At 34.5% G+C, this 14,664-nt stretch overlaps 2 protein-coding genes across 2 annotated transcripts; both read right to left on the reverse strand.

Annotated features, from left to right (window-relative positions):
• Positions 1–1,585: 1,585 nt before the first annotated feature.
• LOC105343714 (dual specificity protein phosphatase 3) lies at positions 1,586–7,375 on the reverse strand. Its single transcript, XM_011451182.3, has 3 exons — positions 7,077–7,375; positions 5,041–5,264; positions 1,586–4,669 (listed from the first exon to the last, which is right to left on the reverse strand). The coding sequence occupies exons 1-3, from the start codon at positions 7,235–7,237 to the stop codon at positions 4,476–4,478; spliced, it is 579 nt and encodes a 192-aa protein (XP_011449484.2). The 5' UTR covers positions 7,238–7,375; the 3' UTR covers positions 1,586–4,475.
• A 1,668-nt stretch (positions 7,376–9,043) lies between these two features.
• LOC105343713 (dual specificity protein phosphatase 3) lies at positions 9,044–11,210 on the reverse strand. Its single transcript, XM_034480182.2, has 3 exons — positions 10,930–11,210; positions 10,209–10,432; positions 9,044–9,676 (listed from the first exon to the last, which is right to left on the reverse strand). The coding sequence occupies exons 1-3, from the start codon at positions 11,088–11,090 to the stop codon at positions 9,483–9,485; spliced, it is 579 nt and encodes a 192-aa protein (XP_034336073.2). The 5' UTR covers positions 11,091–11,210; the 3' UTR covers positions 9,044–9,482.
• Positions 11,211–14,664: the final 3,454 nt, after the last annotated feature.

Consider the following 14,664-nt stretch of genomic DNA (forward strand, 5'->3'; position numbering starts at 1 on the left):
GACCTTAATGTTCAATTTGCATTTATACGTGCCATGCACGATAAACATGAAATTAGGAATTAATATCTCTTATACTTCTCTCTTATCTATACATGGGCGCGTAAACATGCACTTATATCCTTAAATAGTTTACAAATCGTGGTTTAGGTCAATATTGTATGAGGATGTTAACAAAATTTGACAACTGAATGTAATATACAACTTCGATCTAGAAATGATTACGGTGCACGTTACACAGGATATCTTGCAGAACCGTTCAATTAAACCCCACTAAAATATTCATATCGAACCATATGGAGAAGGGAAATGTAAAATCCTTTTCTGAAATTTTCACGGATAATAGATGTTTCATTTAATTTTATACTCAGATCAATCTTTATTGATCTCTATTAATGTAAGTGTGCAGGTCTAATCAACAATTTATACCTGCAGCGCATGGTCCTTTAATACACAACACAGGTATGGGCTATTCACGCGAATTGTTCAGGTGTTGGCGAGCGCGAGTGACATATTTAATGTAATCTCTCCGACCTTTAGATTAAGTTGACGCAGTACGTTGGAATGAATTTACTTTGCTTGAAATTAATATTAAAAAATACAATAGTAGTGACAAAATCTAGAGTCAAGAGTTGAGGGTCAATCAATTCATAAATTGTCTTAGCCCTTGTATATAATTTAGCAGATGGTAAGATCTTTGTTCATACCTTATGAAAACGTTGTGCAGTGTAGCGCAAAAAAGTCAATAATATTAAAGGTTGAAAGGGGGAAAATGATGTTTTAAAAAACCCAGGAGATTAAACAACGATGTTTTCGGTTGGCTTATCGATTTCACCACAACCGATCGCGTTGGTTCCTGTTTCTGCTTTGTAAGTAGATCCTGAATGAAAAGTTTTCACAGGCCAGGGCCTCGTGTTCATCGTAATCTCTCGCGTTATCTCGGGAGGTGGGACGGATTTCATACCTGTTGTAATCCAGCGATTTACCTGGCCCAGGTATACATCTTCATCAGCCCTCCGGGGAGAGCACGAGCGATTTATTTGTTTTCTATGGTTTACCGTGGACTGTGACCCCAAAAGGAGAGATGGTCGGTTTACTTTAACAGTGTGTATCAAAGAAGGGAGAAAAGGTAAACAAAACAACAAAAACGGTGCAAATGTGTCGTCGCTGTGCATGTTTGATAAATTCGACGTCAGTGCCCGCGGCTATAGAAGTACTGAATCATTATTTATAAGATAAAAGGCAAATCTAGGGAGTACATCGTTAACGAAAAAAAGCCCTAATTGGGACGTATGAAATTTTTGTAGCCAGGAGTATAAAAAATCGGACAGCTTCACTATGATACCAGAGTCAGTCAGTGAGACGGTGACACATGTCCCTGTCCCCAACTACAGAGAGGACTCGGATATTAGTGTTCTATTTTTCACGGCCATGAAAAGATTCCACGAGGAAGTGGACTTCAAACCAGTTCTGCGGGCCGTCCGTCACAAAGACACGATCGTCTGCTACAAAGACTGCACCAAGAAACGTTACGTCAGCAGAGCTTTCTACGAACCGAAGATAAAACCCAAAATATTTTCCGAAAGTATGGTGATTTATCCGAAGCGTCCCGAACGGACTTTTGTCACTTTGTTGGACTACCACATCGAGGAGTGTAGAAAGTGGTTTAAAACTACCCTGGAATTCAAAGCACGGACTTATACCAGTAGTAAAATAATGAAGGACAGTGGGTATGGGTCAGATTTAGAATCCTCCGGTGAGGAGGGGGAGGGTTGGGATAGACAGACGGACACACTTAAAGATTCGGGGCCTGCTGCAACATCAGTGTTCATCCCGCAGTTTGAAAAACGACGATCTCAAAACGAGGACTTCAAGGAAATAGAAAAAGAAATTCTAGTCAATGGATATACTGATTTATGATAAAGCTGTACTAGTGTCAATTTCCATAGGTGTTTTCTATATATTTGCATACACATGTACTCATTGATTTATGTCTTTGAACCAAATAATAGCAATAGGCAATCGATGTACAGTAGAATGTTTAGAATTCCTTTTACACGAAATCAAAAATAAAAACGCGTAGGCGCTTACAAGATTAATTGAGTTTGAAATGGAATTCTGATCTATTAAGTCACTATGGAATGTTATTACAGAGCTTGCTTTTCATAAACCGGTTCTTATCGCATAGTTAACATTAGACAGATTAGGTGCACAATAAATGAACTCTGTCTATAAAATGTAGAATAAATGACTTAAGTTTTACTCTCCACTTCTAAATGTGTTTGTTTAATTGATGTTAGTATATATATTCATTTTTTCCGCATTATATCCACCTTATTTCATGAACAAATATAACAATCAGTTTTAGACCAGCTGTTTCCTTATTTTTACCAGCTTATGATAGATAGTTCAAAACATGTATAGTCTAATTTATTTTAGAGACGGATCATGCTATTTTTAGTTTAATTCCCAATAACAAATATATACAATGTGTTTCCTTTGCTACATATACTCTTATACTCTTAAGACTGTATGAAATTATCTTGATACCCTGTATCTGTTATCCGTATTTTTACAATTAAAAAATACCTTCACAGTATTGCAGTTCATATGCATATAATTGCCATTTTTTCACATTACTGAAATATGTTTTTTAGTATGAGTGTTTATAAAATTGCGTTGTTGAGCGGTCGCGTCAGGTAAAGGTTTCAACGTTTACACAGAAAATCTTATGTGAAATCAGCAGAAAAAAATCCAGACAGGTAAACTGCTATCATTCGTTGTATTCGAAATCTTTCTGGAGATAGATCACTGCAAAATTTATGATTTTATTGCGTAAGATACAGGTGTATTCGAGAATCAATATAAATCACGCCCAAAACACCAAATTATAGGCATGCTATATACCGCATTGCTTTGTATAAAATTTTGTCAAATCAACAGGTTTCGTTTAAGTGATGAGATTGTGGTCTTTATTGATTTTTATCGCTCTTGGGACTTTTATTTTCATTTAAGTAGGGGTTTGCGTGCAATGCACCCTTCTAGATCAACAAGGAATTTTGATGATCGCTTAAACAAAACACAGACCCCCTTGTTTAAAGTATTTCTCTGAAAACAGCATAAAAAAAGAATGTTGACGAAAATGGTGTACACTTTTTTTTATACGAGTTGAATAATGTTAATGATGATAAATGAAATAGATTTCACTTTTTGTTTTTAAATTGTTGTTTACTTTGCTCTTCACGTAGGCCTAACACATGATTGGTAAAACAAGTACAAGATAGAAAGATTGAAAACGTAATTTTAAAAACCGAACCAGGTTTGGTATTCTTTGGAAATAAGCCAAACCTTCTGGATAATTTTGCAGACACCATACAATATGGTTCTTATGAATAATAGAAAAACATAGCTGTATTCCAATACCAATCAATATCGATGCCTGTACAGTGACAATTATGTTTATTTCATACCACACGTGTACAACAGGGAATACCTGTAAAATATATAAAAAAAATTAATTTGGCTTCTACACAAATTTTCTTCGTCTCAATTTTTAAAAGCGTTCTTTACATTTTCTTTGATTTTTATTGACTTTCTCGTTGGGTTTTTTTTTTCAAAAGAACACGGAAAATCGAATACAATGGCATCTACCGGTGTAGTGATTGAATACCCATCTATGATGAGATATATATCTGACTGAATTTTTACCGATATTAGTTTCGGTGTTAATTTAAAAGTTACGTTAAAAGTAAAAAAAAAAAAAAATTCGATTAGCCACTGTCAGATGTATGATAAAGACCTGTTGTTTTCAATGTCCTTTAACTCAGTCTGTTATCAGAAACTGACAAGACCAATGTGACTTTAATTAGGAAACCAAATACATGTACTAACTTTTATTTACTTAAATTATGTTAAGCAGGTGGAGTCTGATAGCAAATGGCTTTATACGGCCATGAACAAGCAATCATCGTATCGTATTTTAGATTTCACTTCTTGGAAGTACATGTACTTGTTTTTAAAAGATCTTCGAAGAGAAAGTGTTATATTTAGTAAATAACTACCGGTATTCTCGCTACCGTTTAGTTTTATGTGCAATAATAAAAAATGTGGTACTTGGCAATGAGAGGTCCTTGGGCAATAAAATCGAGAATACGAGTGGAAATAACAAGAAAAAATTGGTTTCTGTTTTAAGAGGGTTTTCTTTGCGGTAAACAGCTTCAGATCATGGAAACAAATATACACGTATACAGACATTTTCGTATGACACCAAATGAAAATACACCAATGATAGACCTCCAAGTATTGGTACATGTATTTGAAATCTTAAGACTGGTCAATCTTGATACATGTAACCAGGCGGTTCTATGTTGGTAACGTTTGTGGAATTAGCCAGAAGTACCAAACTGCAGACTCCGTACTAAAAAAATAATGGCCGACAACCTCAGCCGGAAAATGACCATTTGTAGTTCTGCGTTTGTTCATCTTTGTTGCTGTAACTGTTGGTCCAGTTCACAGAGTTGTTTCAGGAAGCCGTCGTTGGGGAAGATTTCCCTCTTGTCGCGGACTAGTTTTACTGCGTCCATCACGGACATCCCTCGTTTAATCATCAGATAGGACAGGACAATGGCACCGGAACGACTCATTCCGCTCATACAGTGCACGTACACCACCCCTGTGTGGACAATAAAACATGGCGTTTGATTAATGAATGAACCAATTAATAAGCTTTGAAATCAATACCTTGTATGCATGACAAACAAAAACAGATGCTCATCTTCAGTTTCCGTCCATTTTATAGTTGCTAAATTAAGTTCGGCTAATATACTTAAAACAGTATTTTAAACGTCACAGATGCTTCGTCCGCACACTGAGAGAGAGAGAGAGAGAGAGAGAGAGAGAGAGAGAGAGAGAGAGAGAGAGAGAGAGAGAGAGAGAGAGAGAGAGAGAGAGAGAGAGAGAGAGAGAGAGAGCTCTATTAAAAAGGTTGATTTTAAAGAATCATTTGTAAAGGACAGTATGCTCATATACGTGGTGTGTCTTTACCTTTGTTAGCAAGAGCCTCCTCGATGAAGTCCGCCGCGGGCTGGAAGAATTTGTTCATGGGGAACCTGGCGATGTCCAGAGCCTGCAGCCCCAGGAACTTGATGTCTGTGTCCGAGAAATACCCCTCGTCCGTATTGATCTGGTTAAACTTTGTTCCCTGGGCACAGTTGACAACATGGGTGACATTCTTCCGTTTTAACTCCTCTTTATTTTTAGCTATAAAACTTAACACAAAAGAGAAAATATGTGTAATTGTTATACTTTCATGTTAAATACTGAAATCTGATTGGTTAAGACGCAGTTAATAATATTTACTATTACCCTCAGCGTTAGCAACGCACTTGGCAACGGGTGACATTAAAAAATGTTACATGCGCGAAAATTATGCGCGTACGGTTCGCTGTAGAATTCACGTTATTCCTATATAAAAGCAGTAAAATTTTCTTAAAATTTTTAAAAAAGACATTCAGTATAACAAAATAAATAGTGCCTGTTTGGGAGGATAACAGTTGAAATTGACACCCCTCGAAAACCATTGTCAACCTCCGCTTCGCGTCGGTTGACAATGGTTTTCTCGGGGTGTCAATTTCAACTGTTACCCTCCCAAACAGGCACTATTCATATAATATTGATCGGTTAAAAAAAAACCATCAATGAACTAAATTAATTACTACATGCTACTTATTAGGAGAATGTAGTGACCATACCTTGTACAGGTATGTACGCTCACAATGTGTCCCATGCATATACAGCAGTTAAAGCTAAAACACACAGGCATCTGACGTATATTTTTCTCGTAATAAAAATTATACACCCCACATAAATTTATTATGTAGGGGTATATTTATTTATTGCGAGAAAAATATATAACGTCAGGTACGTGTCTGTGCTAGAACAGATTAATTATAGCTGACAATATATTACTTAAAGAGGGTGAACTTTTAAAATGACCAAGAGATGGATTGGCTTATTATTTCAACTGATGTAGGCGAATGTCAAAGAAGATGGGGGGATAAGATAGCGCAAATGCCCATTCGGTTTAGTAGTGAAATACAATTTTAAATTTATTTTTCCCCAATTAAATCTATTCAAATATATTATAATACAACTTTGCAAAAGCAAAATTTCTAACTATAGTCAGTTTTTGATATATTTAACAATAAATAAGAAAAAAAATATTGTCGGAAATTTTGGTGGTATCGAACCCGTAACATAAAAACGCTAGATATATAAGGTTAGCTTGCCAGGTACTCTAACCACTAACTAAGCCATTTCAGACACAACAAAGTGGGCTTTTTAAATATTACGTGTGACTAAGGTCACGAACTACCGGACTTGTATTATTTTTTCAAAACGTTCAGTTGTTGGGATACAAAATTATATTTTTAATGTATAGTGGGTCATCTCTCCACGTTTTTGCTGATTGAAATCGGTTTGTTTTCCAATAGACCTTAATTAGACTATGAGAAAAATATGGAGCACAGATCCACTCTATAAAAGAAAATGCCTTGAAGTTCTAAAAAATGACAGTATTTGCAGGTTTTGATACGTATACGCCTGTTTGAGTCAACACATTCCAAGTATTGAACATACCCATAGGTTAAAAGTCAATGATTCGTTAAATATATATTGTTTTAAATGATTTAAAAAAAACCCATCAGATTTATTGATACTTTAATTTTTCAGTAGCCTGTCCGATCGCGTATGGGCATTTTACACGCCTTATCCACCCATCTTCTTTCAAGCCAACTTCAATCTCAGACGAGAGTAGAATTATTTTACGTTACTGTCTGAAAATTCAAACCCTTAAATATGAGGCACATTTATAGTGTTTCATTTCGTATACTTTGTTATTTAGTGATATCACCTATTCGAATAAGTAATATCATTTATTCGAAAAGGTGAAATCATCAACACAAATAGGTGATATCACTTTATTGCTTAAACGGCCCCTCATATTTAAAATCATGCACAAAACTCGACAATATATGCTATGTTGAACTTGTCTCGTATATCATGAAATCATGAGTACTTACTGGTTACCCAGGAGAATCCCTGGGTACACTTCGTTAAAGTTCTCCTTGGGCTCCCCCGGTACGAACGCCCAGGGCGAGGGCTGGGCTCCCACCGGCTTCTTACGAGATTTGTCCACTTCCTGGCGTTTGGTGTTCAGGTAGTCTTTCACCTCTTCATACATTTTGAGAAACTTTGACGATGTCTGTCAGACATTTGGTCAGAAATGTCTTTTTTGTCCACGTCAATTCTTTAAATAGCCAATACCGTCATGGTCTTCGTTATCCGGCTGAGTATTGTTTACGTTGTTGTGTAAACAAACGTTGGGGCAAGAAAGATAACTCTAACTAATTTTTACAACTTAATTTTCGAAGTTGAAAAACGGTGAAGGTTTTTTGTGTGGAATTTTAAAACAAACCGTACTTAAAAATAAAAGAAAATGTTTCGAAAATTTTTTTTTTAGTAATGTCCTTTTGAATTACTCTGCTTGATGTTTATCAGAAGAAAAACCAAAAGTGAAAACTACCGCAATAAAATTTTAATCTTCATAATATGTTTTACGGTGCTACCAATGGCATGGTTGGGGCGAGCAGCAAGCATTACACATATCTTGCATCATTGTCAACTATGTAATATTTTGACCATAATCAACTAATACGTTTTTTAGAGAGAGAGAGAGAGAGAGAGGAGGGTGGGATATTTCTAGTTTTAAAAAAATCATATAAAAAAGATAAACTTGCTTCCCCCTAATATCGTTCTTTACTTTTGGAGAGATTTGACCAGTCTATAAAATGTACATGTAATTTGTGTCTGAAAATTATGAAAATTTGATCTAATGTAAAAGCAAATTCAAATCAAACGGCATTTACTGGCACTGTAATTCAATTATATGACCAGAGTTATAACTGAACTCTTGCTTAAATTAGTTGTCGTTGGACTATATTTACATTTTCCAGTGTCTTTGCCTGTGATAACACTACATATCGATTTTGTACTATATAACCCATAATACAAATGACGCCAAATTGAGGCGCCAGCGGGGTTTGCTTATTTATATTTAAAAATATTTAATCGTACGATGGCTTAAAATTATATAAATATAAGTAAAAAGGAATCATTCTTTGAATATTATGAGGTGATAATTTTGGGCGGTGTGTGATCAAATCTATCAAAAAGCCCTTCGGGCTTTATTGGATTTGATCACGCCCCGACCAAAATTATCACCTCATAATATTCAAAGAATGATTCCTTATTCCTTATTTAAAAATTCAGTACGTTAACAGAGAATACGATATAGCCACTATATGATCAACTCTGTCGTTTTTGATGTCTTTTAATCCAGTCTGTTATCAGAAACTGACAACACCAATGTGACTTTAATCATGAAACAAATACTTTCATTTTCTTTTTAATGTTAAGCAAGTAGAGTCCGATAGCAAAAGGGCGTTAACAAATGGCTTAATACGGCCATCAACAAGCAAACATGTTTTCATATACAATGTATAAGATTTCACTCCTTAGAGGTACACGTATAGAATAAGCCTTTTGAAGAGAAAGTGCCACTTTTAAGATGCATTCATATATTTCTTACTTGATCAATACAAACCAATGAAATCGTATTCATTAAATTAGAAAAAAAGCAAATATAAACCCATACAGTCGCTGATATTGGTAAACTTACAAAGATGTTAGCGGACTACGCAAAATAAATGTAGTAAATGTATCAATTAAAATTATAGCTCAGACTGTTTAGGCCTAAAACCGATTCTCGCTACGTACCTTTCTTCTCTACCTGTAAGTTTTTTTGTGCAAAAATAAATAGTATAAAAATTGATTATTGGCGACGAGTGGCCCAGTATAGTACAGAATACAAAGACAAACACAAAATTACAAGGAAAAAGTGATTTTTATTGTTTTAGGAAAGTACTTTTTCATTTCGGGAAGACAGTTTCAGATCTTTGAAATAACCAAATATACACGCACACAGACATTCTTTTTATTCATTTAATGAAAAATACAACAATGTACATCTATGTCCAGCAATTGATATTTGAAATCTTCAGACTGACCAACCCAGGTAGAGGTAACCAAGCGGTTCTATGTTGGTGACACTTGTTCAATGTTTGGTGTACCGTTCCGTGTAGTGATTGGGGAAATACGTGTAGCTGTCATCTCGAGGAGGATAAATTCCATCTGAAGCTTTGTGTGCATGTACAGTAGTTTGGAATCACTAATATTCGCGGATGCTATCTTTTCGTGGTTTCGTGGTAACCTCTCATCCATGAAGTTACAACATCGACAATTTATGGCATTATTGTTTATAAATAAGAATAAATCCACGAAATCTCGTCCCAACGAACCTGTAAAAACTGTTATCTACGAAAATTGGCCTCCATCGATTTGTAAAGATTCCACAGTACACTATTTGTTCATCTTTGTTGCTGTAACTGTTGGTCCAGTTCACAGAGTTGTTTTAGGAAGCCGTCGTTGGGGAAGATTTCCCTCTTGTCACGGACTAGTTTTACGGCGTCCATAACGGACATCCCTCGTTTTATCATCAGATAGGACAGGACAATGGCGCCGGAACGACTCATTCCGCTCATACAGTGCACGTAAACCACCCCTGTGTGGACAATAAAATTTTTCGTTTAATTAAAGAATTAAATAATCAATAATAATATTAATGTTTAATAATATTATATAATAATATTAATAATTAATAATTTTAATCATACTTAACATGCATGACATACAAAAACAGTCGCTTACCTTCAGTTTCCAGACATTTCATATTCATACTTCTTCTAATAATTAATAATTCTAATAAGAGTTTGACTGTATACTTTAAACTTGATTTTCAAACGTCAGAGAGAGAGAGAGAGAGAGAGAGAGAGAGAGAGAGAGAGAGAGAGAGAGAGAGAGAGCATCTATAGCAGTGGCAAAGAACAGAAGCTAAACGGGAAAAATAATAAAAAAAAATAGACCGGATTCTCATTCAATGTATTCCACTGGGAGTTGTGGCTAAAGTATTGTCCTTTACAGAAATGTTGATTCTTTAAAATCAAAATTTTTAAAGTCAAATTGATATGAAAGTATCAACATTTTTTAAAATGGACAGTGTACTCAGTGTACTCTTATAATATTTGTGTCTTTACCTTTGTTAGCAAGAGCCTCCTCGATGAAGTTCGCCGCGGGCTGGAAGAATTTGTTCATGGGGAACCGTTCTACGTCCAGAGCCTCCAGCCCCAGGAACTTGATGTCTGTGTCCGAGAAATACCCCTCGTCCGTATTGATCTGATTAGACTTTGTTCCCTGGGCACAGTTGACAACATGGGTGACGTTCTTCCGTTTTAACTCCTCTTTATTTTTGGCTATAAAACTGAACACAAAGGAGAAAATATCGTATTAAAAACAAGATAAAAGACAAAACACAGACAAATACATTTATTTATGTTAGACAATGACTTTACTTTACAATTCAGGTGGCATTGGATAAATTTTCAAGACTTTAGGTGTAAGAGATATTTTTGATATATTTTCCGGGTGTATTTCATTCTTTTTATCAAGGGGGCACATTTTAATTTTTGGTACCTTTGACAAAATATTATTATATACGTTTCATACAATATGGAATGAAAATGTAAACGTTCTATTGCCATTTTTTTTTATTCTTAACATGTACGTAGAAAAGTAGAGTGCATAAGAGTAGAACATGAAAAATCACAAAATCATAGAATAATTTCACCCCTTCCCTAAAAAATTAAACTATTAAATGGTGATTCAGATTAGAGTAGAATAGGTAGAATTTTTCGATATTTGGCTTATTAGCGACTGACCATGTACCTGTGTTATGAATATGATACCATTTGTACTTACTAATTACCCAAGAGAATCCTTGGGTACACCTCGTTGAAGTTCTCCCTGGGCTCCGCCGGTATGAACGCCCAGGGCGAGGGCTGGGCTCCCGCCAGCTTCTTACGAGAATCCTGGATTTCCTGGCGTTTGGTTGTCAGGTAGTCTTTTACCTCTTCATACATTTCGAGAAACTTTGATAATGTCTGTCAGACATTTGGTCAAAAAATTCTTTTGTCCACGTCAATTCTTTAAATAGCCGATACCGTCAATGCCTTCGTAATCCGTCAGGAATTGTTTACTTGTTTACATCGTTGTTGAGTTGAAGGGGCAAGAAAGATAACTCTAAAGACGTTTTGTATATAAGTTGCAATTTTTAATCGAAAATTAAAAAATATAACGAATTTTAAACTTTAGAATAAAAATTAGTTAAATGACACTTGTATAATCATTTTACATTGGTATAGGAGATTTTGTGTGGAATTTTTGTAAAAAAAAAATCTTCATATTTTCAGCATAGTTCCTGTTAAGTTTACATTTGTCCGAAATTTAAAAGAGAGGTTTTAAAAATTGCAACGTATGCATCTCTGGATATTAATTTCTCGCGTTTAATCAGTAAGTAATAAAAAAAAAATATCTAACGGTATGACTTTATTCTGGTGGTATCAAATTATTGAAATAGTTTAACGTGTAAGATATTTTTGTTTCTCAGTTCGGCGACAAAATAAAATGAATGTTACCATAAGAGAAAAGTACCGAGATAAATCATTGTTTTAGTCCGATTAAAACTCTTGGTTTATTTAAACAATAAAATGCTTTCTTTGGTGATTCATCCGGTATGTGAAGGTAGCGACATTGCAGAATATTTACATAACCCGCGTTGTTTAATTATTTAATTGTGGACAGAAAACTTAATAATTTTTACAGTAAAATAGAGTTACCATCTATCACACGATGATTTTGAACATTCATTCTTTGCAAAGAATATGAAATATCGTGTTTTGCCAATCTTTTCAGAGTTGTCTTTCTTTTAGTTATTACAAACATGGGAACACTGGCACCAGACGTTATAAATTTTTCACATAATAAAAATAAATACCTTATAAGTTCTGCAATAATACACAATGTTCAGATCGGCGCCATCTTTGTTTTATTTCAAACTGTCAGATGAGGTAGAATTTTTGCTTAAAACTAATCGGTAAAATTATTTTGCTTTCCTCTCCTTCTTCCGACCCCAGGGGCTCGGTTGTTGGATTGTGAAGTTCCTAATTATTTGTTAAAATTGGTAATCTTAGATGTATTTCTGTGCATTGCACAAAATTATTCACTAACCCCCCCCCCCCCCCCCCCGATTTCAATCATGTTTTTAAAAAAGTGTATTCAATGTACATTAAAAACAGTAAAGGAACGAAACTCGCCATCGTGGATTTATAGGGGGTCCTCGGTTCGAGCTATATATGTTTAAACAAGTTTTCCGATTTCTCCAACAATTTCTAGCGGGATCTAGGTTGGAAAATGATCAAATAATTAAGAACTTTACTATCAAACGATCGAGCCCCTGTGCTTCCAAATATAGCACTGATACGAATCATCAAAAGGCGTCGATTTTGAATTCGATCAACATACCAGTTAAAATTAAGAAAAGGGATACTATGAACAGTCAATTATATTATTTTATTACTCAAAGTTTATATAAACATATTTATAAATGGACATATTTTGAAATATTGAAACAAATATACGGTGCAGGGAAATTTCATTTACACATATGAGACAACTTTTTCCGTCCCCTATTTAGACATATATCGCATATTTAAGGCAGTGTATGCCACTTCAACTTTCATCGTAGTTTAAACTCATACAATATGGAATGAATAAAGTCCAATATTTATCTTTAGAAACTCTCATCTTATCAGTTTGAAGAAAAACGGCTGAAAATAAAACAGAAAGTCTAAGAGGATTTCGCATTGCAAGGCGACACAGAACTAACAAAGTTTCTGGAAAAGATGTACCAGTTTCTCAATATAAATTCCGTAAACATTTGTTAATTTATGTCAAATTCTAAAAGCAAGAAGAAGGGCCATGTCAGTAAAGAAAGTATTTTGCCTTGTTTCATTTAGTGCTTTTCTCCTATAGGTACATCGTATTTTTAATGGCGAAAACGTTAGGGAGACAAAGTAAAAAATGAAACCAATAAATTTATAACAAACATTCGAATTTACGCTCGTTAAAGGAACAATGAATAAAAATAGAAAAGATCCATTCATTTATTGTGACTTGGATTTAATTGAAAGCATTTTCATATTTAAATTAGATTTGAAACTGGATTTTTACGTCCAAACCCATATAAATTTGTCCATCTTATTCACTATATTTTCTTAATGAAATTCCATTCATACAAAATGCTGTTATCCTATCATTTACAATAAAGTCATGTCAATAGATTTATAACTTAATTTGAATTGTACGTACAAATATTACTTTTGTTACAGGTTTGACTTTTTGTCTTTGATCCTTTTTTGTTTGCAATTGATATTTTTGGCGGTGATATTACATATATAGGGGCATTTTTAAGTTACTCTTCTCACCAACACGAATACACCCAAACCCCTCCCCCCACCCCTTTAAAAAGAAAACTTTAATCAGTAAACGTCATACATATTACTTTTGTATAAAGGATGGCTTTCGGTTCCGCAAAAATGAAAGAAAAATAAGCCAACAATTTTTAAATCGTTATGTCATAATTATATCAGCAAAAGCAAAATCGAACACGTGCTAAACAGGAAGTGGGGTGGCTGGCAATTATCTGCGCGGCGCAATAAATCATGTTTTATTTTTGTATATTAGATTCAAATATAGACTCATTAGCGGGTCAGCATCATTTACCCCCCAAAAAAACTAAACGCTGAAAGTAGGTTCATTACATTTATCAAAGGCGAGCGACAAGCGACGATTTGTAATCGATGGATTTCAAATTCTAATTTAATTTATTTTGAACATTTTATTATCAACAGACGAAAGGTAATGGAATAAAAGTAATCTAGTGAAAGGTCGGGAAGACCTTATTACTAGTGAAATAATGCAAATAGCACATGGCAATTTCCCTTTTTGGTGTGCGATAGTCTTTGACTAGCTACCATCTTATCCCCTATCTATGCTCCTGTCGTGCTTCTAACGCATATTTCATATAATTTTGATTATCAGACGCGACAGATCAAAAGAATAGGGACAGATACATAATGCCAAACTCACTATAATGTGGAAAAACCCTCTTATCTCCGCGCGATTTGCAGTCCTATAGGCGTAATTATACTATAATCACTTCAAACGTAATTTTTTATACTTTTTACAATTGGGAAATCAAAATTTATAAATTCGTTCTATAAGATCTTAATCTGTGTTTTTGATCTATTATGTTTACATCAGCGACGAAGATTTAATCAGCAGATGAGTATAATTTGAAAATGGACTCTACAGGAATTCTGCAAATTAATCGAATAAATTATTACTGTTTTTATGGCCTGCAGTTTTTATTATCTGTGTAAGAATGTAATTAGAACTTTCATTTTCATCTTGCATTGTGTCATGCTGAACGTCACTCGGTGTAGGTTAAGTAATTATTTTTTATTGGCAGCGGGTTTACACAACTTATTTTATCGTTGGTTGTGCGTGTGTGTTGAAAACTTTGGCGATGAATATTGTTTATGATATTTAGTAACAAATCTCTATGCATACAAGATTAAAATATCTTTCTTTAAA

The sequence above is a fragment of the Magallana gigas genome, chromosome 3 (assembly GCF_963853765.1).
Source record: "Magallana gigas chromosome 3, xbMagGiga1.1, whole genome shotgun sequence".
NCBI classification, from domain to species: Eukaryota; Metazoa; Mollusca; class Bivalvia; order Ostreida; family Ostreidae; genus Magallana; species Magallana gigas.

What these genes read in the sequence shown, in the direction of transcription:
- LOC105343714 (XM_011451182.3), bottom strand. Translation starts at nt 7,237, where the DNA reads ATGTATGAAGAGGTGAAAGACTACCTGAACACCAAACGCCAGGAAGTG. An exon ending in GGGATTCTCCTGGGTAACCA is followed by an intron (nt 5,265 to 7,076) that starts GTAAGTACTCAT and finishes TTTTGTGTTAAG; the next exon opens with TTTTATAGCTAAAAATAAAG. An exon ending in GGAGGCTCTTGCTAACAAAG is followed by an intron (nt 4,670 to 5,040) that starts GTAAAGACACAC and finishes TTGTCCACACAG; the next exon opens with GGGTGGTGTACGTGCACTGT.
- LOC105343713 (XM_034480182.2), bottom strand. Translation starts at nt 11,090, where the DNA reads ATGTATGAAGAGGTAAAAGACTACCTGACAACCAAACGCCAGGAAATC. An exon ending in AGGATTCTCTTGGGTAATTA is followed by an intron (nt 10,433 to 10,929) that starts GTAAGTACAAAT and finishes CTTTGTGTTCAG; the next exon opens with TTTTATAGCCAAAAATAAAG. An exon ending in GGAGGCTCTTGCTAACAAAG is followed by an intron (nt 9,677 to 10,208) that starts GTAAAGACACAA and finishes TTGTCCACACAG; the next exon opens with GGGTGGTTTACGTGCACTGT.